This window comes from Poecilia latipinna, unplaced genomic scaffold, assembly GCF_001443285.1.
Source record: "Poecilia latipinna isolate Pla-1442-1.1 unplaced genomic scaffold, P_latipinna-1.0 Scaffold423, whole genome shotgun sequence".
NCBI classification, from domain to species: Eukaryota; Metazoa; Chordata; class Actinopteri; order Cyprinodontiformes; family Poeciliidae; genus Poecilia; species Poecilia latipinna.
Window position 1 is genome coordinate 381,576 of NW_015113039.1, and position 26,550 is coordinate 408,125.

At 41.6% G+C, this 26,550-nt stretch overlaps 1 protein-coding gene across 3 annotated transcripts in view; it reads right to left on the reverse strand.

Annotated features, from left to right (window-relative positions):
* Positions 1-1,030: 1,030 nt before the first annotated feature.
* l1cama (L1 cell adhesion molecule, paralog a) overlaps positions 1,031-26,550 on the reverse strand; it is a 51,835-nt gene continuing 26,315 nt past the window's right edge. Inside the window, exons 2-29 of one of the 3 annotated variants that reach the window (XM_015037911.1) lie at positions 22,921-23,264; positions 21,766-21,771; positions 19,620-19,722; positions 17,983-18,185; positions 16,051-16,179; positions 15,562-15,732; positions 14,406-14,520; positions 13,919-14,103; positions 13,420-13,551; positions 13,192-13,335; positions 12,317-12,428; positions 11,861-12,018; positions 11,610-11,769; positions 9,904-10,028; positions 9,573-9,674; positions 9,134-9,331; positions 8,905-8,975; positions 8,574-8,799; positions 7,377-7,492; positions 7,064-7,280; positions 6,826-6,948; positions 6,464-6,640; positions 5,445-5,558; positions 5,185-5,328; positions 4,636-4,767; positions 3,740-3,812; positions 3,585-3,596; positions 1,031-3,321 (exon numbers count right to left, since the gene is read on the reverse strand). In XM_015037911.1, coding sequence (XP_014893397.1) covers positions 3,060-3,321; positions 3,585-3,596; positions 3,740-3,812; positions 4,636-4,767; positions 5,185-5,328; positions 5,445-5,558; positions 6,464-6,640; positions 6,826-6,948; positions 7,064-7,280; positions 7,377-7,492; positions 8,574-8,799; positions 8,905-8,975; positions 9,134-9,331; positions 9,573-9,674; positions 9,904-10,028; positions 11,610-11,769; positions 11,861-12,018; positions 12,317-12,428; positions 13,192-13,335; positions 13,420-13,551; positions 13,919-14,103; positions 14,406-14,520; positions 15,562-15,732; positions 16,051-16,179; positions 17,983-18,185; positions 19,620-19,722; positions 21,766-21,771; positions 22,921-23,050 — 3,840 coding nt within the window. In that variant the 5' untranslated portion in view covers positions 23,051-23,264 and the 3' untranslated portion in view covers positions 1,031-3,059. The remainder of the gene's footprint in view (positions 3,322-3,584; positions 3,597-3,739; positions 3,813-4,635; positions 4,768-5,184; positions 5,329-5,444; positions 5,559-6,463; positions 6,641-6,825; positions 6,949-7,063; positions 7,281-7,376; positions 7,493-8,573; positions 8,800-8,904; positions 8,976-9,133; positions 9,332-9,572; positions 9,675-9,903; positions 10,029-11,609; positions 11,770-11,860; positions 12,019-12,316; positions 12,429-13,191; positions 13,336-13,419; positions 13,552-13,918; positions 14,104-14,405; positions 14,521-15,561; positions 15,733-16,050; positions 16,180-17,982; positions 18,186-19,619; positions 19,723-21,765; positions 21,772-22,920; positions 23,265-26,550) is intronic. The other 2 variants (XM_015037912.1, XM_015037913.1) reach the window with 2 other exon arrangements.

The following is a 26,550-nucleotide window of genomic DNA, read 5'->3' on the forward strand; positions in this document are numbered from 1 at the left end:
GGATAAGTGCCAGAAAGGACATGCGCAGAGGCCGACTTGCCAAAGGGGCTTTGGATCCCGCTCAAGCCCGCTTGCTACTGATGTTTATTTGTGATACTTATCAGCTCATATGGAGGGGGGAAAAAATTTGGACCATTTATTGTACAGATTGTTCAAGGTTCTTTATTTGTCAGTCATATAACCAGTTACATTTGTAGATTAATTAAGCAGTTACAGTTACATCGGCCCCATTTGTGGTGCCTCTCCTCTCAACCGCGGTCGAGCACCCGCGGGGTACATGAAGGCATCATCACCATGCTGACCAACACACCACAAAGAGGCACACAACCATCAAGCCCTTCATAATCTCACCTGATTGCTCTCATCTCCACTCAGCCATTACTTCAATCTGTCAGCTTTTTTTTTAATTTAGAGAAGCAAAATTTAAACAAACCAGTTAGTTGTTTTTTTCCCCCCCAAAGATTAGTCTGTTTAGCTATATAAAAAAAAAATAAAATAAAAAAACAGTAACAACAGTGGAAAAGCAAACAGCCAGCATCCTACTGGCTCACCCTCAGGACATGAAAAGCAAAGAGTGAGTGGCAGTCGAGTGAGTATCTGTGTGTGTGTGTGTGTGTACACTCATTTCTCATTCAAAGTTAACATTTGCCCCAAACATTGACAAACACAAATGTTCAGCAGCACATTGTTATGTTAGGATATTGGCATATTTTGAGCAGGCTGATGCTCTTGTATGAAAATAGAGTTTCATTTGTCCTGAGCGTGTCTGTTTGACCTAAACCAGGGAGCGTCTCTGCACAACTCCTTTGGTGCCTCTAGTCTTTTCAGACAGACATCCCACGTTCTCCCTCGGAGGCTGTCATGATATGTTTGGCCAGTGGAAAGCTTCAATTCAAATAGAGAGGGCACTGATTGGCTTACTGCATTCCTGCTCGACATAACTGCATCACAGATATTCACTGCACTGCAACACATTGGTGAATTATCATGTGCATGAATCCTAATGTCGCTGTCTGCGTGATGTATCTACTTTCACTAAATAACACTAAATGTACAATGTTTTGTGTTTTTTTTGGGATTTTTAAAAATGATATGTTGGCAAACATCTACAGAACAATGTGCAATTTTTTTTATTTTATTTTTTTTTTGTTTTGTGTTTTTTGTTCTTCAGCTATGAACTATTCTTTGCTACAGCCAAGTCTTACTGCGGTCATTTCTCAAAAACACAACGTCTGAATTCGTAGCAACAGTGCAGAAGAAGAAAAGTTTCAACTAAGCGTTTTTGAACAAAGTCGGGTGTTTTTAGAAACTGCATGTTTTTTAAATATTTTTTTTATCAAATGTGGTTCTTTTGAAGTGGTTCTATTTACATTCTGTGAAAAAAATTGTCCTTTCCAGATTACTTAAAACATTTCCTCTTTCCAGTCTTTTTTTTTTTTTATCAGCTTAAAAGCACAGAAATACAATATTTACCTCATCCTGAAAAGAATACATTCTCTTATGTAGATATGCCTTTATCGTACATTACCTGGCTGTCATTAAGCCTGTCTGCAAAACCCAGCTTGCACCGATGAAGGTTGAAAACTAAACCAGGCGCGACTCTTCGGTGTGTAACAAATACTGCTTCTCAATCAAACTGTATTGGATGAGATGGACAGGTATGAAAAGTTTGTTAAACTCAACAACATTTTAATACAGAGTAGAAAGAGACAAAGACAGTTACAGAAAGCTACACGTAGGTCTCGACACCGAAAAAGTTACAATTCCACTTAAAGTAAAATGACGTAACGCTTGTTGTGGGAAGGCGAGACTGTAATGACATCAATCTGGCGCTTTCTGCTGACCTGGCAGGCACAGGAACCTATAAGGAGCATTTACATATCTATAATACTGTATTATGGCTGAATAGATAGATGCAGATGCAGCTATACACCAGGTGCTACTCGATATTTTCACACAGTCAAGTTTCACACTGAAACTTGACTGTTTGATTTCAATGGAAAACAACCTGGTCTGTTGAAAATGCTAAGAGATTACAAGCTTTATGTAAATATGAAAATGATCATAAATAAAAATGCCCAAAAGACTGTTTTGTGTTCAGTCACAAAGCTATTACAAATGTAAAATATCACCAGCGAGGACAATCTGATGTATTGAATGGCAAAGGACATATCATTACATTAAAAATAATAATAACGTAAAAAATAAGATTAAAATGTACAGTGGCAAAAGAATTCAAACCCCCTTGAGCTTTTCACATTTGATCAAACTGCAATCACTGCTTTTCCACAGATCCAAATTTCTATTTAGCGCCCTTACTGACATCCAAGTAAAACATTTTTTTTCATATTTTAGAATGACCTCGTCAAAGTCCAGATTTAAATCAAATAAAAAATGAAAGAGAAAATCAGAATCTGTGGTTGACGTTTTACAGATTCTCTGAATCAGATTTTTATATGAGAAAAGTTCAAAAAGTTTTGTTTGACTCTATCGTAATGTGGTATAATATGTGATCATCTATCACAAATCCCAGTAAAATACAGACGTTTGCAGTAATAACAGCAGAAATTGTAAAAATTCAAGGAGTATGAATACTTTTCCAAGGTACTGCATGCTGTCTGTTTCCCTACACTGAGCTCCATCATCACGCTCCACGTTTACTTAATGCACCACTCTGCATGTCTAAGTGACCACACCTCAAACCCCTGATATTTCAAAATGTACAACATTCCTTCCACATGTTTATGTGTTGTTCAACGCAAGAAGAGGAAAGGGGGTTCAAATAAACATCAGCTCTTTAAATTAACTGTAAATCACACACACACACAAAAAAAAAAAATAGGATGGGACGTTGGGTGTCACATGGTCCACTGCTTTGGACTCTCCTTTGGTCACAAATGTCTAATCAGTCAGATGACTGCGAGAGGGCGTATGAATAGTCTGTATATGATTGTGCGCTGGGCCTCAAAATAAACATCAGCAACTCAAACGGGGTGAGGGGACAGAACAGTATGGGCACATACGTGTTGACATTTTGGTCTGATGGTCTCTGGTGGAGGTTAATCGAGGATAGCGATTGCATTGGGCATGCCATTAGTGGTTGGGGCGACGGTCGCGGGGTTCAGCGGGGAGTTATCTGGCAGACCGTGGAAACCCTCCGGACCTTCACTTGGACGACTGATCTGGCTGGCCAGAGATTCATCCAAGTTGAGCTCTGTGGTCAGAGCGCTGCTGCCGTTAAAGTTCAGGGTGTCCTCGCTGCACATCTTGTTGTCTTCGCACAGGGACGGCTGGCTGGCTGTCCGCTTCTCCTCCAGATCACTGGAGCAGACGAGGACATATGTGGAAAAAGAAAAAAAAAAGACAACTATGAAGAAATATTCAACCATCATCAACTTTACACAATAGTGAAATCATTGAGTATCGGCTACATTACCTCATACCTCTAAATTATTAGTTATTATTAAGTAAATTTCCCTTTAACATTTGTAGCTCCATCAACAAGTGCACAACTGCTGAAGACAGAAAGTCATGCATGCAGCAACAGGGGGTGAAAAATAGGTGGGTGAAACATATTTGCATACCTTTCAAGAGATCTGCCAAGCAGAGGCAGGCATCGGTGAGGAAATAGACAAAGAAATGAAAAAAAAAGGGGGTTAGGAAACGAAGCAAGGCAGAGGGATCCAGGGCTTTTTTCTGACATTCCACAAACAGCCAGAGTGAAACTCAGCTGACAAACCTGTACTCTCCAAACGTTTCCTCCTTTATCGGCCGTGCCTCTGAGTCCATTGGCCCGTCCTCTTTATCTTTCACTGAGGATGAGGCAGATGGTTGGATTTTATTATCGGTACCATCTTAAAGAAGTTATGTCTCTGTTTAAGACATCAATAACAGCATTCTGTCAAACTAATATCAAGTGAGCGAATAGAGGACGCAAAGATTTGGATCACCTTTTAAAATAGACTCTAATGATGGTTTCCATTTTAACTTAGATCCTCTATTCTCTAAGTTTTAGATGATAAAACACCCACCACTTCTAACACTGTGTACCAAACAGCTGACGTAACTGTATTTAGTCATAAGGAGCTATTAAATTACAAATTGGTCACTAAAAGAGAAGCAACGTCACATTTTTTTTGAAGACCGTAGTTATTTCTCCTTTAAATATCTGAGGAACAGAGAGCCAATGCTAATCTTTCAGTCCATTTAGAAAATTGGATTCGTGAACAAATAACTTACTGCTACACACAGCCGGTTCTGTCAGAGGTGGGATAAGCTTGATTTGGTTCAGAAATGTCCGTTTCCAGTTTAAGAATCACATTTACATTTTAAATCCCCTCATTTAGGCTTATGAGAGAGTGACAAAATGTTGGTTTGTTTAAGATTCCTCACCAGTTCAATTGGTACTATGAAAGTTTATTTCCTAGTGCAATTCGGCCCCTTAGTTGTTAGTTTGAAGTTTAGTTGACCTCGTTTCTCTCTCTTTGTCATTTTAGGTATTTGTTTCCACCGCGTGAGTTAGTCAGTAGTGAAAAAAAATGCAAGTGACTCGTTAACCGTGATCTCTAATCTTGAGAAACATACAGAAATGTCCAAACATAGATCGTGTTCAAGATCACGTTAAACCAAACTTGCCTGAGTATTTCCCTCCTTTGCTCCTCTTGATGAAGCAGAGGATAAGCAATATCAGCAACAGCAACGCAAGGGCGCTCACAACACCGATGAACCAGCCCTGCGTCGCAATGCTGGCCTGCACCTCTGTCATTTCTTTGGGAAGAAAACAAAATAAAAGGGTGAGAGAGAGAAAGACAACAGGTTTGATTGTTTATTGTTCCCCTCGGAAAACAGAATAGGTTCAGAGGGAAAGCGGATCAAGGAAGAATACAGAGAATAAATGAAGCAGTAGAATCTAGAGCACACTAGAAAGAGCATTATGCATTTTGACGAGGTGGCATCTCACCGGGGAAATACGGCACATGCCAAATAAACACGAGTAATGGGGTATTTTATATGGCTAACCAAGCTCTCCTCTGACTAAAGTCTTTGAAAGCACTTCACAGACCGCAGGAAAGAACAGCAAGGCGCTCCCTTTAGAAGCTAGCTTTTCATTTAGACATGCGAGGCCCAGAGGACAGAGCAGGGGAGATGAAAGAGAAGAGCATGAATGAAGGCAGAGAGAGCTACCTGTTCCTTCTGTCTTGATGCCAGTCTCCCAGAATGAGGCGTTCCCGTAGAAGAAGCGCAGGAGGTAATCGGAACCAGGAACCAGGCCCCGCAGCTGGTAGAAAGACTGAGAAGAGTTCACCCTCTCTGACTTTTTCCAGCCACCTATTTAGGCACAACATCGAATTCAGTTGCTGTTCAAGCTACCAGCGTTATGAACTGTCTGCTGTAAGGCTGTGTGTGTGTGTGTGTGTGTGTGTGTGTGTGTGTTTGCTTTATACCGTTCTTTTTGAAGTAGTGGATGTAGAAACCAACATTCCTGTGTCTCTTCTGAGCTTCCCAGCTGACATTTACAGAGGTTTCCCCCACAGACAGGCTGATGTCCGAGGGAGGAACTGCGATGTGTTCAGACCAGAAATAGAGAAACTGGGTTTAGTGACTCACTGTCTCTAGAAGACAAACAGGCAAATGCAATCAAAAAACGTAATTTATTTCCATAACTCAATTCAATAAGTAAAAGTCCTGTTGTCGAGATGTGCTGCATGAAACGGTTTATTTCAAGCGTTTCTGTTAATTATGTGTATTGCTTCATATGACCAGTATAAATGTTAACACATCACTGTGGGCCTAATGAAAAGCATGTCCACGTCCTGTAGAGTATGTGCACTAGCTATGTGGTTGAGGCTCCTGCTGCATGAATTGCTAGATTAGTTGAAGCAGATACTGATGTGTTTGGCGGTGTGGCAAGGTACCAAGTCGCCCTGGAAAATAAAATCAGCATCTCCACAATGCTGGTCAGCAGAAGGAACCAGTAAATGCTCCAACGATAGACGGCTACGCTGACTTTTGACTTGATAAACTCAGTGGACAAACACCAGCAAATGATACGGGGCTCCTAAAGCAATCGAAAACTTCACACAGCAACTTTATGAAGCTTGGCTGCTCTGCCTCTTCCCTCTTCATCCAAACTCTTTGTAATCAGCGTAAAATGCACTGATATTATTACCGGATTAGAAGTGTCTCAACATAATGTATGCTACATGTTGGTGGATACCTCCGTCTGTGCTGGATTTGAAGTTCTGACTCCAGACTCAGTTCATGTCTTGTTAATCTACTCAAAACTATCAAACGGGGGTTTTGGCTCACACGCCTCTCAAGTTGCATCCATACTCTTTTCTTCCACTCAACTTTCCAATTGCACGAGTTTCACTTTTTGAATTTATTAACTGACATGAATTAACTTGTCAGTGACGGTCTGAGACAAAGATGTACGGGTAAAAATAAGCATCTAGAATCCTACCTCCATCAAGTGTGGTGGCCCCCGTCATCATAATGGGCTCTCCCGTCCCAGCCCCAGTGAGGCCCCTCAGGTAGAAGCGGTACTGGCTGTGGCGGTCCAGGCCCTTCAACGTAAACTGGGTGATTGTGGGGTTATCTATCTTGTCGTTCTGCAAAGGGCCGTCATCGCTCTCTGTAACTGATCGCAGCAGATTCCAAAACGATTCATCGAAGGTGACAAACGGCTGACTGATGCACGTAGTTAAGATGCCGTGGCATTTTAAGGGTTTCATTGATTTATCTGGAGCTGTGCAGCTGTGCATCTTTCATGTTGAGTACAGACAAACTCATGAATCAAAGGGATGAGGTGTAATTTATGCTTACTGCGCTGGTACTGAAGCAGGTAGCCGGTAAGGATCCCATTAGGGTGGGCTGGGGGCGTCCAGTGCAGGGTCATTTCCGTCTCTGATGGGCTGTCGAGGATCAGGGATGTGGGAGGACCGGGTACTGGCAGCAACAAAACAACACCTGATTACAAAGGGCTCAGCTTAAAAGGATTCATTTTTATTGTTTGATCAAAGCCCTCCATTCAGCCTCGTCGCCCGTCGCCGTTCATTCTCACCTCCCTCCTCTGTGTCGAAGGGCAGAGGCTCAGAGTGCGGTCCCTCCGCCTTATTGTTGAAGACGGCAACAGACAGGAGATATCTGGAGTACGGCCTAAGATTACTGATGATCTTCCTTTTCTCGTTGGGACCGGTCTCCTCCACCACAGTGCTCTTGGCCTCCGTGGATCTCCGGCTTTGGCGGTGGCCCCTGGAGCCCATCCTTCTCAGGTAAATCTGGTACCACGAAATCAGTCACGTCAAACGGAAGTTATGGGTTATTTTCAGAGGTCAATTCGAACAAAACTTTTCTGAACCAAGGAGTGGCAGCACCTTGTATCCCAGCAGGTGTCCTCTGACCGACTCTATTTCTATAGCTGCCCAGGTCACGACGGCCGTAGTGCTGTTGAGTATTTCGACACCCACGCCTATCGGAGCTTCCAGGGGAACTGGGAGATAATGCGAGGGGACAGATGTCAGGACAAAGAGCCAATGTCCACAATTAAACGAAAGCACACACAGTGCCTTGTAGAAGTATTCATCCAGCTTGAACCTTCTCACGTTTTGTGCATTTATTGGGATTTGACCAGGAAGAATAGGTGGAAAGGTGGAAGAAAAAGGCACATCAAACACAGTTTTCATTATTTTTTCTTAAATCTGAACATCTTAAAAGTTTGGAGTAAGAGTCTGAACTTTTTGACCATTTCATGGAGTCATCTCCATCTACCTTTCTACTCACTCTGATCAGCTTCCTCACTGCAAAAGAAGACTTGTATCATAACATCTGACCATCTTGATCTGAATACCATGTTCCACACGCTCTGTCTCTTGGCTTGTAACAAACTGCAAACAGGACTTATTATGGTATTCTTCTTCCTGCTCTAAAAACATCCAGATTTCTAAAGTGCACAACTCCTGTCCTGTGGAAACGTTTTAAACTTGAGTTGTGGATCTTTGCAGCTCCTTCGTAGTTATAAACAAACGTCCAGGGAGCTTCTCCTATGAATTCTTTCCAAGTAAAAGCTTTTGATAAGCTTGTAGTTGTGCCACACTTTTTTCATCTTCAGGTGATACAACCGAAACATCAAAGCTTGGGAAACAGTTTTCTTACCTAACTCTGTTTTAGGCGCCTTGTTGTTGCTTTTCTTGGTACTCGTGTTCTCTAATAAACTTCTTAGGACTTCACAGTCGGATTTATACTAAGATTAAATCAAACTCAAGTGTTTTAATCTTGAGTTTAAATCACTCAAGATTTAAACAATAAACAATTAAGGGCCAGTGCCCCTTAATTGTTTATTTGGGGGCACTGGCGTGAAAGCAGATTAATGCAAACACGCACCACGTTTTTTTTTTTGTTCTTCAGAGTTAAAATACTTTTCCTTTCGATTCACAATCATGCACCACTTTGTGGGGGTCTGCTAAACAAAATTCCAAAAATACACATTCAGCTTCGTGGATGTAGTCCTAACAAAACATGAGAAGCTTTTTTCAGGGCTCTGTCAAGTGAAATGTATCTTTTATTCAATTTACCGTCCTCCCCTGAGTAGCCAATAACGGGGTCTGGCTCCGGTCCAGCATCAATTGCATTGATGGCCTGGACTTTTATTTCAAAAGCAGAGAAATTGCCAACATCATCAACGATGACCGGAGGCTCGGTTGTTTTCCTCTCGTGCCACTTAGGTCCACTGCCCACTGATCGTCTCCACAGCACCTTGTACTCGAATTTAGCTCCATTGAAATGACGTTTGTCCATTTTCTGCAAGAAAATAAATAGAGGGCATCAAACAAGACCTTTTTTGACGATTTCTTTCTTTTTTTTTTTTTTTTTTTAAATACCAGCACACTCAGGTATTAGTTGTACCTCCCAGGTGATGAGGAGAGTATTTGGTTTTATGGACTCACTCCTGACATTCTTTGGGTTGTTGTCTGGAGCTGTGTTGTGGATAAACACAAAAAATTTGGATTTAATCAATCACGATTATTTGTATAACACATTTCGGCAACAAGTGCTGTTCAAAGTACTCCACATCATAAAAAAAATAAAAACATCTGATCTTCACATTTTTTCAACAGAAATCGCGACATGTTACCTTCAGCTGGCGTGTTGTGGACTTCAGAGGGTTTGCTAGGGTCACTCTTTCCCACCTCATTGATGGCGATGACCCGAAAACGGTAGGACATGTAAGGCCAGAGGGAGAGGACAACGTGCTCCTGGTTGCCTCCGACTCTCTTCAGCTCTTCCCAGCCCCTCTCCTTCAAATCTTGGTCTTCAAACTCTATGACATACTCTGTGGAGACACAGACGGTCAGGGAAAACTTCTCAGTGACGGGAGACTCTGAGTGCATCAGTATCTGATTTCTACCATCTCGTGGAGCAAGTCATTAAAACAGGCTGGAGTAAACTGGTAGTTTCAGGTTAATGCAACAGTAAAGATTAGAGAAAGATGGCTGACGACATGGATTAAGTCTCAAAAGGAATGAATGTCTAAGTGGAAAAACAGAGCTGATGTTTTTGTGTTGGTGCTAAACCTAGAACAGCGCTCTTGTGGTCATCTCCAGGAGTCCAGCTGAGAGAGATTCCACGATGCCTGGGGTCAGAGATCTGGAGGAGGCTTGGAGGGTCTGGACGATCTGAGGGAAACACCAATAATAGTGTAAACAATGTATCTGCATAAATCTAGTTTTTAAAATTGCTGTCTAGCCCATGAAACTCTTGTAAATGAGATTTTTTTTACATCTCAACTTTCTACCCTTGTAAAACAAAAGTTAAATGAAAAATTTATATGAAATATAGCTACTGTCTTTAGGTCTTTGCCAGTGAAATCTTCAGCTGAAGACACTGCCGGTTTTGCAGTCTTACCACATAAAGTGAGCGTGGCGCTGGCTTCGACCTTGTCCAGAGAAGAGATGATCTCACAGGTGTAAACGCCCTCATCGTCTTGTTCCACATTAGCGATTATGAATTCTGCCCCATCGAATGTGTATCTGGGAAAATGTATCAATCATTATTGTTATGCTTATGTTTCTCTCCCCTAAAGGTTTTTTCTTCACATATTCGTTCAAACCGTCACTTTGTCGTGATAATATGGTATGAGGCAGATAATTGTGAAAGTAATCCCAGTGCTGACTAGAAATAACCCGTAAGAGCCAGGAGGCAGGTCTCAGTGCTGTCAATCACCTTTCCATGTGGTGCTTCTCATCCTCCCTGACCTCGCCCCCTTCTGTCCACTGCTCTGCAGCTAGCTTAACCTGCATGAACGTTCAGGCTAGTTAGCATGACCACCAATAATGGCGGATAAGCAATTTTTCTGTAACGACAACTTGTTTCTCTGCCATTAGTATATTTAGCAGCAAAAACATGAGGCTGATTGACAGCGCTAAGACACTCCTCCTGTCTCTGATTGGTTGTTTTTGGATTTCTTCAGAGGGCAATAGTAGCTCAGTGAGGAGGTGGAGGAGATCAATCTTTTCATAGATTGTCTGTGTCATAACATACTGTGACAACATGGTGACAGTTTTAATAAATCTGAAAAAAAAAAAAAACTTTTTTTATTTTTTGTAAAAGTCACAAGTTTTTCAGGCTGTTACCCTTCAACCACAAACCACAGAATTGTTTTATGATTTTTATATGAGACTAACAAAAGAGTTAGAGTTAGAGTTAACAGAAAAAAGTGTTTTGTTTTTGTTTTTTATTTCTCTCCCCTAGTAAAAATTTGTGCTGTGTTCATTTGTTTGCAGCAACCCTGAGTAAATGCTTCGTAGAAGGCTTTTGGTTGCAATTACAGCTGCAAGCTTTGCACATCTACAGAATGAAATCTTTTGCCCACCATTCATTTTAAAATAGTTCCAGCCCAGTCATGCTGGACAGCGAGCATCTGTGAGTATATACTCTTTCACATCTTGCTGCAGAATCTGTATTGCCCATGCTGAGGTCAGCAACCTTTATAACCCCAAGAGCCAATATATCCTTAACTCCAGCTAAACAAAACTTGTTTAGAGCTACAAAACCAGCATGACTCAAAAAAAAAAAAAGGAAACAAAAAGAAAAGCTTGTTTTTGTAATGCAGTGGATCCCCAGTAATGGCTAAAATTGCTACAATCCATGAATTATTGAGATTCTCTCTAAAAATGCTTATAATTATCTATTTTATTAGATAGTAATAAATGGAAAAAATGGATTAGTGGTAGAATAATTTAGTCACGTTTCACAGATAATTTCAATAATTACTGTTCTGCAAATAGCTTTCCTGTAACTACAGCAACATAATTTAGATGTTTTTTAAGGTTTTCTAGTGGTCTTTATTTAACAGCAGCTTGAGAGGAAGAAGACATGCTGCAAATGACCAGGGGATAAGTGCATTGAAGACTGTTGTCTGTGTGAGTCTGCTCTACCCCTGAGATATGTGGTGCCTCCTTGTTTAAATTTTGGATACTTCTGCAAGTATCCAAAGTTACACTATTCAAAGCACAGTGCAAACCTAGCAGAAGACAGAAAGGCTTGTAAATGTGAAAATCGGTCAAATCCTAAATGATCCTGGGTTCTAACGGGTAGATTTAAAGTCTCACTTTTCATCACTGGGGGATTCCATCAGTTTCTGGTTGTTCTTTCTCCACTGGATTTGAGGAATCCTCAGTCTGGTATCGTAAAGGCCCACACATGTAAAGATTGCTGTGTTTCCAGGCTGCACCTTCTGGTTCCTAGGTGGTGTCAGGATCACTGTCCTGTCTGGAAGGGAATGTGAAGAAATGACAAAAGTAAGCTGAGTCAATCTGCAGGAGGTTGAAGTTGCATGACTTGCACCGTGTGACTGACTTACTGAACACCTCCAGCTCGGCAATGATTGACAAGTTGGAGTTTTGAACCGAGCAGGTGTAGGGACCTTCGTCGTCATGGCTGACATTGATGATCTGAAGCCTTCCATCGGGAAGTGGCTGAAGTCTGGGATCATCCAGAAGGTACGATGCCCCTCGCTCCCTGAACACATCAGAAAACTGGCAAGCTGAGTACAAAATTAGGCCTTTCAGCGACTCCAATGAATTCACCAGTTTAAACACCACTTTGCCTGTTTTACATAAAAAAAACAAAGCCAGGTTGGACATCTGCCTAGCTAACAGATTTCACAGTCACAGTCCAGATGTAACAACATTTGGCTGCTAATTTATGCATATGAAGAGCTGCCTACGCAATAACATCAACGCTGCAAAATGAGATTAAAAAACCCGCCAAACGTCACTGGAAAATTTAAAATAAATTAGTGAGGAATTCGCTTCACCATATGACTTTAGGTTTAGGAGACCCAAAGGTCTCACAGTCCAGCGAAGCACTCTGGCCTTCAGTGACAGCGTACACTTTCCGGTCATCTGTAATGATCTGCGGAGGCAGTTCTGAAAGAACACAGAGTCATGACTATGGAGGACCAAACCTGCCAAAATGCATCTGTAAACAAGTGCATAAAGGAATACATGTTTCAGTAAAGTAACGCAGCACAAATTAAACAGTTTACAAGACTTATTATGGTATTTCATAAATTAAAATATATATTTAATTTCAAACTATAAGAATATATTTGTACATTTTAATTGAAATTTACAATTAAATTGTTTACCTTACTGCTCATTTAATCAGTTCTTTAATATTTACTTCTCAATTTATTTTTATACAGATTTTTAGGTATATATTATATATTTCACTATTAATTATTATTTGCCCTATTTCCATCCACCACCAGCCCCCATTATGCTGAATGTTAAGCTTAATATCGTCATTTTAATTTCTTTAAATTTATCATCACTTGTGATTTATTTCCTTCTCTATTTTTTTTCATATTGTTTTATGATGTTGAAATACAAATACATGGTAAGTGGGTTTGGATTGTTTTGGGGGGGTTTTCCTGCCCCCTGATGTTCATATTGAAACTGTTGTCATCTGAAATGGTGTTTACTATGGTTTAATCTATCTAATATTTGATTTTTAACAATTTGTAACCTTAAGCATGACAATAAAAAGCAAAAACCAATTTAAACATTTTTCACAGCGCTGTTTATGTGTATTTTTCTTCTCAGTTATCACAGGTTTGTTCCTCTAGAAATGCACACAATTTATACAGATTGAACTACCAATAAGTAAAGAAAAAAAAAGAACACCCACCGATGATGTACACGTAGGTGTTGGTGAGGATGGTGCCGTGTTTGTTGGAGGCCCGGCACTGGTAGACAGCTGTGTCTTCAAAGTCGACAGTATTTAGGATCAATGATGCATTTTTCGCTATCACAGTATGTCTGGAGTCAGTTCCTGTTAAGCAGTCACACATCTCAGTACATCTAAAATGCGGGAAGTTGTTTGCTGCAAATGGTTCAGTGGGATGTCTCCTCTGACCTGAGATCTCCTCTCCGTTCCTGGTCCAGCTGATGGTCGGAGAGGGCGTACCCTCTGCTTCACAGTCTAGCCTTACCATTTCACCCGGAGCGTAGATCAGACTCTCTGGGATCACTTTCCAGTATGGAGCGGCTGCAGAGGACATATATGGAGCATGCGAGGTTAAACTAAAGCATTGTAGTTTGGAGAATTTGTCCTAACAAAAAAAAAAAACCAAATTGGTAAAACAAATAAAGAAATACATAAAGGTCACACAGACTAACATGCAGAGTGCATATTTCTGTTACTTTTAATAATTACAGATCACAACAAATGAAACACCAGAACTAAGTGTCTCAGAATATTTGAATTTTTGCACTGATATTTAATTATATCACTGTGTAGTGTATTACTTTTCTGTAAGGTTTTAATTTATTTAGATACACCTGCCAAATATCAACACCAAAGCTCTGCAGTCTCTGGACTGTGTGTCTGTGGAGAAGCAGAGAGTGAGACACACCTTCTACTTTCAGATGGTACGTGTGTCTGGCATTCCCTTGTGTGTTGTTGGCTATGCACTGGTACTCGCCGCTGTCACTTTCAGAGATATTGCTGAGGCGCAGGCGTCGGTCAAACATCTCTTTGAATGTCCGGGATTCATCCAGCTCACCTTCCTTCTTCAGCCACGTAATTTCAGGAGTTGGACTGAAGAAGCGGAGAGTCAAGACACATGTTGTTAAAGGCCGAATGTAAAGACGGACATGGAAAGAGGAAGATATGAAACAGAGAAAGGAAAAGCAGAAGAAAAGCGTAAACACCCAGCAGAAAAGGAGGTATCCACGGTATGAAAGAGACGGAAGGACGAGACACAAGAGCAAATGGAGTCAAGAGGAGGGTGGAAAAATGGGATCATTGGCAGTAAAGATTGATTTTAAAGAGCAGCTTTATTTTTCTCTTTAATGGAGGCAAAGGTGCATATGTTGCCAGGCATATATGAAGATACTTACAGGCCTTGAACAATGCACTCAAGTTCTATCGTCTGGCCCCTGAGGGCCTGGTACGTGCTTTCGCCTTCAGCAGGCCTCATCATGTGTGGTCTACGGTTCCGCACTACCGAATTGGCTGGACAAAGAGAAGTGGAAATGCAGTTAGACAAAGAGAAAGACTCATGCATATGGATAGGCAATTTTCAGATAGCTGTTCTGCTGACGCTGCAGCCTCTTCAGTTCTGCTGACACGCCCTTGCAGGGAGAAACAGGGTCCCGAGAGCGAGCCGGACAAGTCCCCCCACAACAGCAACAGATGCAGATTTACAAACAGGGGTCTCATGTTAACACATGTTCATCTTTCTGACCTCTAGTTGAGCCACAGATGCTTGCAGCGGCCTCTCGGTGTGAGCTGCATCTCATTACAACTGGGCTAAGAAGGTATCGACTCCCTGCTGATCGTGGGACGCCCAGCAGGTTTAGCTGATGGCTTTGGTCAGGAAATCATGCCACCACATTTTGGCTCAACACATAAACTGCAAATGTCCATTTGAAACAAATGAAAACCACTAAAGGAGAGAAAAATGGTATATCCACTCAGAAAATATAAGCACTGTTTAAAAAGAAAAAAGCAGTTGCAGCCACTTCTCACTCAAAACTAGGAAGTACCATATTGATGAAGATATCATCTGAAGGTTTGACTTGTTTAAACATTAAACATTTAATGTTGTTTTGTCCCGACTGCTGAAGTGAGAATGAATGCCACAGTGAGATCAGAGCTTAGATATGAGCTTGAAGATACTTATGAGTCTGATAGGGGATTTAAAGAGGTCTCAAAATAATTTGAATTAAGCCTCTCCACTGTGTGGAAATTGGTCAACAAGTGGAAGACATTTAAAAAAAAAAAAAAACCCAGCATGACCAGGACTGGCCATTCAAGCAAGTTTAACCGAAAAAGCAAATGATAAAATGCTATAAGAAGCCTGAAAAAGAAAAAAAACAAAAACAAAAACTTAGTCAAATTCATATATTTAGATCCTAAGTATGATATTCAAACCTCTGGTCTTGTTGGTTTGATCCCTTTATTAAATTAGCCGCAAGTTTCAAGACATGTTTCGGCCTCACAGCTTCAGCTTAGCTCTCCTCCACCTCTGCTGGAGTCAACCTCGATACTCACAGGGGTAAACCTTCAGAGTGATGGGCTCCTGGGCCAGAATGGTGCGTGTCACCATGTACTGGACGTTGCAGGTGTAGTCGTCCCTGCTGTCATCCACTGTCAAATGAGCAAAGTAAAGGTTGCCGTCCTTTCCGACCACAACCCGCTCACTCAGCTTGATATGGTGCATCTCTGAAGAAAAGGAAAAAGAACAAAACAATTGAAAGACACAGTATATCTGAGACAGCGTGAGGTAATCTAATAACCTGAGACGCTTAAAAGGCTTGTTTTCGTAAAAGGGAGCGTAAAAATATTGCGAGATAAGTGACGAAGTGGTGTTGAGAACTTATCCTTCTAACTTTGCAATGCACTCCGACATCTTTTAGAAATGCCTTTTGAAATTCATTATGCATTTTTCACAGATATGAAAGGACTGCAAACGATGAGCATGCACAGTAAGAGTCCCTTTTGGTCCGGCATGTGTAATAAAATTGGAGATAACGAACTCACTCTGATCCATCCAGTGAATGATGGGCTCCATGGAGCTCTGAGGGGGGTCGCACTTCAGCACGATGCTGCTCCCCTCATCAAGCTTCGCCGTAACCGCCTTCTCCTTCTGCTTCTGCTGCGTAGGGGGGGCTGCACCGAGGTAAACAAGGAATAAATACACAGAGGTGAGTTTGTGTGGAAAACAGGTGGTAAGCAAACAGCAACCCACAGAGAAGATTTCCTGAGGCAATCCTCATCACACGTCATCTTAGACAAATACCGATGAGGGAGTCTTATTTCTGAATTTCCATAACAGAATCCTCAGAGAAGACCGCAGGTCGTGTTTTCTTCTTCTTCTTTTTTTTTTTTTGCCTTTAAGACACACCACAGTGAGATATGTGAGTCATGCGTGTGTGATCTCCATCTCTCTCTCCTTTCTGCTCAGTGTTCATAACCCCACAGGAGCCACTGAAGAGCGCATCACATGACATCAACTCAAGAGTGTTTCTCAGGAAACCGTTGTCAGGGAAACTGTGAAGGAAGGAGGTCGCCCAGGAGAGAGCCAGTCAGGCAGGTGGATGGATGTTCAGAGGTCCTCGTTGGCTCAGGGCTTATCTGCATCTGCGTGTTGATAATTGCGTCCCTGAATGTGATTACAATGTAGTTCAGGGAGTGGGCTATTTTTGTTTTATAGAAAGACAAATCGGTAAAGTTACAGGAGTCAAAGGGCCACACACTGACAACACGGCTATTTCAAAAATGAATTATCCGATACTTCCTTACATCCTGAGCCACAGCAGTAAAGAGACCAGAAGGAAAGAAAAAAAAAAAAAATCAGACACCACTCTGTCGTTTGGCTATCCAGAAAACAAAAGGTCATGAACTGTAGACAGCAGCAGCAAAACCTCATCACTTCATAAAAGGAACGAGGAGACGGTAAGATTCCCAAACCAGACCTCCTCCTCTTACGACAGAAACATTGCAACCAGGATCAGAAACAGTAGGCAGAGTCCAGCTCGCAGAATGGAGACACGTCATTTGCTTTGTGTGTGCAAGGACTGGAACGCCCTCTAGAAGCATCCGGACACCTCATACTCCCATCAGCAACTCCCCACCAGATGCATTGACATACACTGTTGTCTCCCAGATCCGTAAAACAAATGTGGCCTGGAAAACCAAACCTCACTGACTTCCTCAGCAACTTGATGGCCCAAATCAAACCTGGGCCACACTTCCATGACCTGGACTCTCCTTCTGAATCCAACCATCAGTCGGAGCAGACCCTCCCAGCGAGGCTGATTGTTATCAGATGTCAAATACAATCTGAGAACCGACAACTGTACCTTGTCCAACAATACACTAAACATATAACACGATGAAATGAGACACATAAATCAATTTAGATTTAAAAAACACAGGGGTTCATATGTTTGCCTGTATAGTATTCTTTTACTATTGAGTAGTGGGGGTAGATTGCTGATCTGGAGAACATTTTTGTCTATGCTCAGCTTTAAGAATGGGATAAGGAGCTCTCTGTCTTTGTGAACACTTGAAATGGTTGGCCTACTTTTATAAATGGTTTTGCCTCATTTTATTTTTGTGTTGCATATTTTCCTGTTTACTGCGGTGAGGAGAGATTGCATCATTCTTGAGCTGCAGGACCATTTCAGGGTCTGCGAATGGTCCCAGGGCCACACCTTGGGCACCCTTCATTTACAATGTTTTGTTTTCATTTAAAAACATCAGTCAAGTGGAGATTTTTTTTTTTTTAAAGTCTGGTTCTGGTGTGTGTGCTCTGAGTGACAGACTGACCTCTGTGCAAAAGGAAGATAATCCTCTGATTGTACTCTGAGCTTTGAAAATCAACTTCATAAATCTACAATGGCGAAGCTAAATTCTGAATTTCTAAATATATTTCCCATGATTTGAGTGATTTTTAAAGGAACTTCTTACCATCAGTTTTGAGGACGACTTCCTTCGACACAGCCGTCCCGAGCTCGTTGGTGGCATAGCAGACATATTTGCCTTGGTACGGCTTCAGGGTGTCCATAGTTTTACTGAGCGTGGAGAAGGCGAACGAACCGAAGCTTTTCGTAACATTAAGCTCTGTGTCAGTACTTGGGTCAAATGGCTTTCCATCCTTAGTCCATCTGAAACTGAAGCAGAAGGAGAAAGAGACAGTGAAATGACGATCATTTAAGCATCAAAGTCGCACGGTCGTGTTCAGGTCTCAGAAAGCAGTCATTTATGCACAGAAGACGTCAGTGGAATTGAGGGCACAAATGGATTTCTGTGAAACGTACATGGGATGCCCCAGTGGAGCTCAGAGGCCTGCGCTGTGTGTAATTGCGACATTCATCTCTTTTTTTCCTCGGTGATGGGAGCAGTTTTCCACTTCAGAGCAGCTCAGACACTCCGAGAGAGGAGATCGCCCGAGGGCTTAATGACATTTATCCTCTGCTGAAACAAGAACTCTGATTGGGAGAAGCAGTGCTTTCGTGTAATGCTAATATGTAGATGTCAGCCGAACAAGGAGAGGGAAGGTCACTGTTCTCGGCTTCCTGAAAAGATCAGCGGAGCTGCTCTGCAGTTATTATGCCATCAGGCTTACAGTGTCTACCGAAAAAACTAATACCGCTTAAACATTTATTATTTATTTTTTTTATGTTTTGTCACATTAAATGCATTTGTATTGGCCCATAAGAAGCGACACATAATTTGCTTTGGAAATAAAAAAGATGGTTTTGAGAATTTTTAGAAATGCACACATTTATATTTAGCTGCCTTTACTCTAACACCCCTAAATAAAATTTAGTTTAATAAAATAAATCACCTAATTTGTAAAGGGTCCACCTGTAGATACTGCTTCCATCAATCTACGATCAAAATCTATTATCTTCTTTTCTGACAAAAACATATATTATATTGTTCAGCAGATTCTTGATCTCCAGCTTCTTCCCGTTCACACTTTTGCTGACTTTAATCTTGATGTAAGTAACTTTAGTATGCTCTTTAATAAATGTCTCCCTCCCCAATATAGCTTTTTTCTCATCTGTGGTGATCCAGGATTTTGGTCGACATGTAAAATGTGATAAAAATACAAACTCTGAACACCGTATGCCCTCTCTGAAACATGGTGGTGGCAGCAGGTCAAATGTTCTTGGTAGACAGAGGAAGGTAAATACAGGGATATCCTGGAAGAAAAAAAACTGCTGGAAGCAGAAAAGGATTTGAGACTGGGCTGGAGATTCAACTTCCTGCACTACAGGGACTTTAAACACAAAAGCTACAATGACATGGTTGAAACTCAAATTACCTGAAGAGTGGTTGAATACAAGGGCAAGCCACTTTTTTTTTCAGATATTTACTCACTACAAAGATATTTACTGAAATAAAAAAAAAACATGTATTTTTTCTTGCTGCTTTTCAATTCCACACTTCTTTGCAATAGTCTGTCACAATAAAATTGAGGCTGTTGATTTTATTATGAAGTAAAACATCAAAAAGTTCAAGAAGCATGAATCCTTCTGCAAAGCACCACAGACCCACCTTGTTTATGTGTTTGCATGGATCTGGTTGTGCAGACTAACCTGGGCATTGGGACGCCAGAGGCTTCACACTTCATGAAGAGGTCCTCGGTGCTAAAAACTGTGACAGACTCCGGGTGTGTGGTGATCTGAGGAGGCCTTTTGTCTGCATGGACCAAGACAAGAGTTAGTTCAAACGGGCCGTCTCGTTCGGTACACGAACAGAAAAAAAAAACAAAAAAAAGGGACTGGAGAGTTTTCACACACAGTAAAGACTGACCAGATACTAGCCACTCTCTGCTTAACAGATGCCAATTAGTATATTGAGTCAATATCATTTGACAAAGGTCTGAAACACACAAAGAGATGAAATATGGGCCAAGAAAAAAAAGAGCAGGAGCAAGAGAGTAAGGAGAGAAAATGTGTTTTCAATGAGAGGAAATTGATGCGTAATGTAGGGAGGAGAGTTAATGGAAAAGAGGATATATGGCACAGCGTTTTCCCCGTGGGACTAAGAAAGCGAAGAGCCTGTGGGGAGAGGGAACAGGGATAATGAAAAAAAATGTGTTCATTAGAGACTCTGATTAAGACAGAGGTAGAGTCTGTGTTTGCTAAATAAAAGCTGAGAAACTGATCACTGAGCTAAAGGGGGTTTTTGTATGTTCGGCAAGTTTGTTCTTTTTAGTCGGATTCAGCAACCTGCACCTGTGAAAATACACACAGGATCTGCAGAAATTGTTAATTCTGTGGATAAGAAGCATAAAACAGGCTACAAAGGTGTTCCAAAAAATATTTTATAATTTGAAGGAATGCACATTAATCCAGAAAGTCTAAACTTTTACTTAGCTTTACTGTACCTTCCTCTGATTTGACTATACATATATAGTGGTTGTGCAAACCTAGGCCTCATTATAGAAACTGCAATTACCACAGGTTGTTACCCAGGACCTCCGAAATATGGGAAGTATCTTACTAAGCTGTAAAATTCAAAAAAGTTGGTCTAATCTGTCTGACAGTATATATTAAAGTGTTGAAAGATTTTAATTGTAAATTTAAATGTCAATTTTGCAGTCATTTGGAATTTACAGCAAAATGTGTATTTGCAGCTACTTTAATTTTACAGCAAGTTAGAACTGCAGCAAAAATGTGAAACAATTTTGTCAACAAAATCTGACTTTTCTGCATTATAATACAGAGTGAATTTTCACGATGAAAGCATGACAAAGCCTTTTGATAATCTTGGTCACAAACCTTTTATTTAGATGACACGGACACTTTTATTGACACAAATTCTTGCTTCTTGAGAAACAGGAAAACTATTGATTTTGAGAAAGCCACAGAAATCCGCTAAGTGTTGTGCAAATGCTAATACTGATGTGAGAAATGCACCCAAAGCGACAAAGAAAAACTATGACATCAATTTTGGTTTATATATTTTCAAAGTAATATTTTTTTTTTTCCAGCTAAATAAAAGTGAGTGCTTGATAGTGGGGGTCATTTTCAGCTTGACTTTAAAGGAAAAGACGCAGGTTTTAAGGAAGGGTGATTCCAGTGAGCAGTAGGTAAACAGACGTAGCAGGGAAAGGAAAAGACACCGAAGTCAGAGAGCTGGGAGAGAATAGAAAGTCCAAAAGGAAAACAAACGGCCGAGCAGATAAACAAATAAAACAAAGAGGCTAAATTCAGAAAGAGACAGATGGGAAGACTGTGAGAATTTAATGAAAGAATTCCCACTCATGGAGAAAATAATCCCATTTTCCTAGCTGATCAAATTGAAGTGAAGTCTGTCGGCATTGCTCCACTATTGGCAGAAGAGAAAGAGGAGGAGGAGTGAAGTTGCTGCTTTGTGCTTTAACTCCTCTCCTTCTTCAAGCCTTTGATCTGACAGCCCTGCTGCCAGCTCCTCAAACTTTCTCCTGCTTGCTCCTAGAGGGAAACTACCTATTGAGAGCCAACGAGACTAAAGCACAACCCCCACAAACTCAAACAGGCTCGTGTTTTTTTTTTTGTTTGTTTTTTTCCCGAAGCTAGCCTCACGTGGATCGGCACACGAGCATTAACACGGCTAATGCGCGCCCTGATGCCAGATTCATTTAAGTGCACCGCTGTCAGCAGGATGGAAAATAGCATCTCTGGCATAATGAAAGTGTTTACAATGAACTTTGGCGGTACATACAGGACAAACAGCAAGAGAGTTAAAAGCACTTACTGTCCCCTGTGCAGTTTGTCCGTCCGCAGAGATGGGCAGAGTGAAAGAAAAGAGAGGACATATTTTGGTCAGACAGACAGATAGACAGATAGATAGAAAGATAGAAAGATATATAGACAGATAGATTGATAGACAGATAGACAGATAGATAGATAACCCTATCAGCTTCCCTCAGGCCCGTCTCCTGTATTGATCATGATCGCTGCCTCAGTAACTCTAATCGACATGTTAGAGGTTCCCTAATTGAAAGGCAGGAGAAACCTTGACCTTTCCCATTCCTACGTTTGACCCACCTCCATCCCCCTTTTTTCCCCTCCTCATCATCATCCCTTCATCGTCTTTGGCCTCCTCACCTCTGTGTCACCTTGTTCCTTTGGGAATTAGATGACAAAAATCCCCGCGTTTTTTTTTTTTTTTGTTTTTTTTTGAAGGGTGCATGTGGGCTCGGCTCGGCTCTGTTCAGGTGAGGACTCGCACTCGCTTTGTTTGTGTTCTCACCATTTCAAAGTGTGTGTAGGTGGTGAAGGATTGGGACTTGTACTGATAAAAAGCGGGGAAGGGAAAAAAAAAAAAAAACAAGAGCAGCAGGGGAAATAATATTTGGTGGGTTGGCCAGCAGCAGGAGCAGCAATGGCGGCAGAGGAGATGAAGATCAATTTCCCTCCGGGCCCGGAGCTCAGCTGTAATTTTAATGCCCACATATTACATCGAGACGGTGGAAGAAATAGGATGAGGGGATGGGGAAGGGGATGAAAAATGCTCGCTGGATTTTAGTTGTGTAACTAAGTTGTTGATTTAATTCCCTTCAAACAGGTTTCACCAAGGAAACCAGATCAATAGAGGGACTAATCAATGCGGTATGAAGGGATCAATTACAGAGTAATTACACACGCCACTGGTCCAGACGAGCGCTAAGCAGAGATGCCCCTGAAAGTAGTATTCAGAGCTTTTTTTTTGTTTTTCTTTTTCTTCTAAATACTGAAGTTACTGAGGAGGAAACATGTTCACATAGTTCATCTACTCTAATTAGTCATGATTAAAGATCATTACTGGTGTGCGTTGACGAATCAACAATGCAATTAACACGACGAGCTAATCTCGTTCCAGCATTAGCAGACTATTGTTCTGGATGTTATGATATCAATCAGTACTCACAGTTGGAGGGCATTTCGATGGCTGCCCGGCTGGGCAGGACTGCGAGGGAAAGGAGGGCCAGGACACGGGGGAGGAGGTGGGAGGAGCTCTGCCCCCTACTGCAAACCTGCTGTCGCTGCATGTGAGGCATCGCTCACAGTGCCATCAATGTCCCACCTGCTCACAGTGCAAAGCTCACAGAGGCAACCACGCGCACGCCGGAGGTGAGCAGGTGTCAGGATGTGCTTCACTTGCTAGAGGTCTTGGCTTGGCTTCATATGTCTCCGGTCCTGCTGGCCTTCTGTCTTCTCCTGTTTGGGCTTTAAATCAGTGCCACGCCCTCCTGCAGGAAAACTGTCTGCACGCTGAAACAGACAAGAAGGGTAGAGGTGGGGGAGGGAGAAGAAGAAGAAGAAGAGAAAAAAGAGGGCAGGGCAGAGAGGGGGCCATGTGTTAGAATGAGAGAAAATGACCCTGCAGCATGTGGTCAGACTGAGACGCAGTTATTAAGGGATAGTTTTAATTCCGCCTTGTCTTTAAAGCAAGGTTAAGAAGTTAATGTTTCACCTGCATTAAAATCTACATGAACACAGATCAAGCAATCAGCTCATCTGAACAATATGACCCTTCAGATGTTTCCAGTGGGTGGTTATTTATGCAGAAGCCGATGAGCGTTGCCGCCAGAAATGGAGAACTTTAGCCGCTTTGTTGCAACAGTTTTCAGTTTTGGATCATTTTAGGTTTATCTTTTTAAGGCAGATTCTTGTATTTACTCACTTTCTGTTTCATGATTACTTTACTCATCCATGGTAAGCTTGAAAGCATGTTTATCTTGTTTAATTCGTTTTTCCTCCTGGGTTCCTGGAGTTTACATTCAGTGCTGTAAGAAAAACATTTGACCACTTTGTGATTGCCTAGTTTTGGTTTCTTTTTTTTTTGTTCTCTCTCTTTAATGTTTCAGGTCAAACAAATGTTAATTTAGAAAATAAAAGGAGTTTTAAATAGTTATTTCACTTGTTAAGGTGAACAAATCCAAACCAACTTGACCCTATCTGTAAATGTTGCGCACTAAACTCAATAACTGGCTGTGTGACCCTCGTCGGCACCATCGATCATGAAGAATTTGTAATAAATGCTAGTGGAGGAATTTTCCCCTCTTCTATTTGAGAATTGTTTTTTAAAGGTTTTACAAGCAGGGTCATTAAAGCATTTGCCTGACTGGAAGCATGCTTTGGTTTCAGTTTCATACAACAAAATCATTTTTAAATAACAAATCTCAGTTTCAGTTTCCTGTGTGCATAAATGTTTTAGAGTTAATTAGCCTTTAGCCAACTGCTAAGCCCTTTTTAAACCTACATGTGGCCATTTTTGTCATCCATTTGGTACTTTAATACAAATCATACTTTAGTAAGTTATCTTTCTCCATCGTTGTGTATGATGAGCATTAACGAATTATGGAGAGAGTCACTAAAATGATCAAATCTCACATATAGTTGAATTTTGTTGCATATTATTTTGTGAGAAATTTGTTTTAAACCAAATTTTCTTTTTATTATTTATTTATTTTGTATTCTGATCCTAGTCTGGGTCCGTTGACTGTTGGAAAATGTGCAAGATCAAATCACCTGATGAAATTAAAACACAGAAATCACTTTAAATGGTTGATTATCAAATCTGGTATGAAGACACAGGGAGAGTTGATAAAAAAAAAAAGTTTTCACAGCTTTAAGTCTTTTACCAAAACATCCCTTCAAAATTCCTCAACATCCCAATAAAACCGTCACCGACGAGTGTCCCAAACCTGTCCATGTTCTAGGACACACACACACACACACACACACAAAAAAAAAAGCCTTCATACCTCTTCTGATTACATGACCAGTGAACCATGTGAAGAGGTCATTCAGTGGGACAGATGGAGAGAATACCACAAGAGGCTCCCAGCACGCAGGGAAATGCAGGAAGCGCCAAAATCTGATATTCCACAGGGCGGACGCACAAACCGTTGACGAGAGGTTGAGCGATAAGAGCCGCGTCGCATCGTCACGGGAGGAGAGTGACATGTCTGGGTGGCAGCGCCGTGAGAAAGATGTGATAAAGATGCTATCAGTCACAGGGAGCGAGGCGAGCCTCTCCTCCTGGGTCTCTATCCATACTCCATCTGTACGGTTGGAACCGGGGCCGCAAGCCGGCTATCCTTCCCTGCGGCACCACGTGGAGCGAGCCTGCTGATTGTTTACACTGCTCGGCATCACACACGGCGAGCTGTTATGCCACACCGTGATTAAGACGCGCGCATGCGAGACAAAAGAAAGTGGAGGGTAGAGAGGGACTGTTTGACAGCCCCGCAGGCTGAGGGGAGGGGATTTTTGGCCCAAATTCCCCCCTTTTTTTTTTTTTTTTTTTGGCACCGCCACAGCATTTGAGAGAGGGGTGACCTTGAGAGAGAGAAGAGAGGGAGAGAGCGAAGGTGTGAGAGAGAAGAGGTGAAGATGACGAGAGAGCACGGAGGGTGGGAAGAAGGTGGTAGAGTGGTGATTATCTTTCATTTTCTTTCATCGAGTGGGTAATGGCTGCCACAGTAATTACTGTTGATATTTTATTTGTCACTCAGGGGAGAAAGTAAAAGGAGAAAGAGAATGAGAAATGTGGGATTCTTCTATAACAGGGGAGACAAATCAGATTAAATTAAAGGACAAACAGGAGCTAAACCCCTAATAAGGCAGTTTAAACTAACAGCTTTAGGATTAAATGAGGCATTACACTCACTCGCCTGCCTTTCAGAATAATTGTACGCAGAGACGAGACGGAGGGAGGGGAGGGTAGGTGGGAGGAGGACTTTAGGACTGACAAAAAGTGGATGGAGAGGTTGTTGCGGAGAACAGGAGAGGAGAGATGAGGTGAGGCTACGGAAGGAGAACGGGAGGAGAGGAAGGCAACAAACGTGACACTTATCTCATCCTTCCAGTCCACATACACACACGATGCGAGATCCTACAATTAGAGGGCGTCATTCACTTTTTCCTTTGTCCTCTTCTTCTCTCCCAGTCTCTCCATCAGACTAAAGCCTCTTTAGCCGTTGTTCTTTGGAGACAAGCAGCCAATTAGTCTTAAATCAGCCTCTCCTAAATGCCTTTAGAGGCAGACAAACGCAGCAGAGCTAGTTTGGGTTTAACTCCAGGATTAATCTGATTTAAGGTGCGAACTTGCCTGTTAGCCCTCTCCAAAGAGACAGTGAGGTAACGCTGAGTGGAGCAAAGTAAGATGCCTTTTAATGATTAGCAGCATAGCGGCTGTCGTCCTGCCAATCACGCGTCACTGAGGAGACTCAATTTGCTCAAGCTGCACAGAGAGACGCACAGAGAAGTCGAGTGGTGTCTGTAATCAGGGAAAATATTACCAAAAAACTCAGGAGACGATATTAAAATTAGTGCAAAATTATAACTTATAAAAGCATTTTGAGTAAAACCTAGATGACAAAGTGAAATTTGATGCAAACAAGAAGGGAGGAAGAAATATCTTCTTTCCTTTGCTTTTCTGGCAACACACTAAAACCAAGGAGTTCCTCTCAAACGTTTTCAAGCCGACACAGGCATCTTTCATCTTTAGAAAATCTCCAACCAACAGTTTGGTGGAAACTATCTCTCTCAT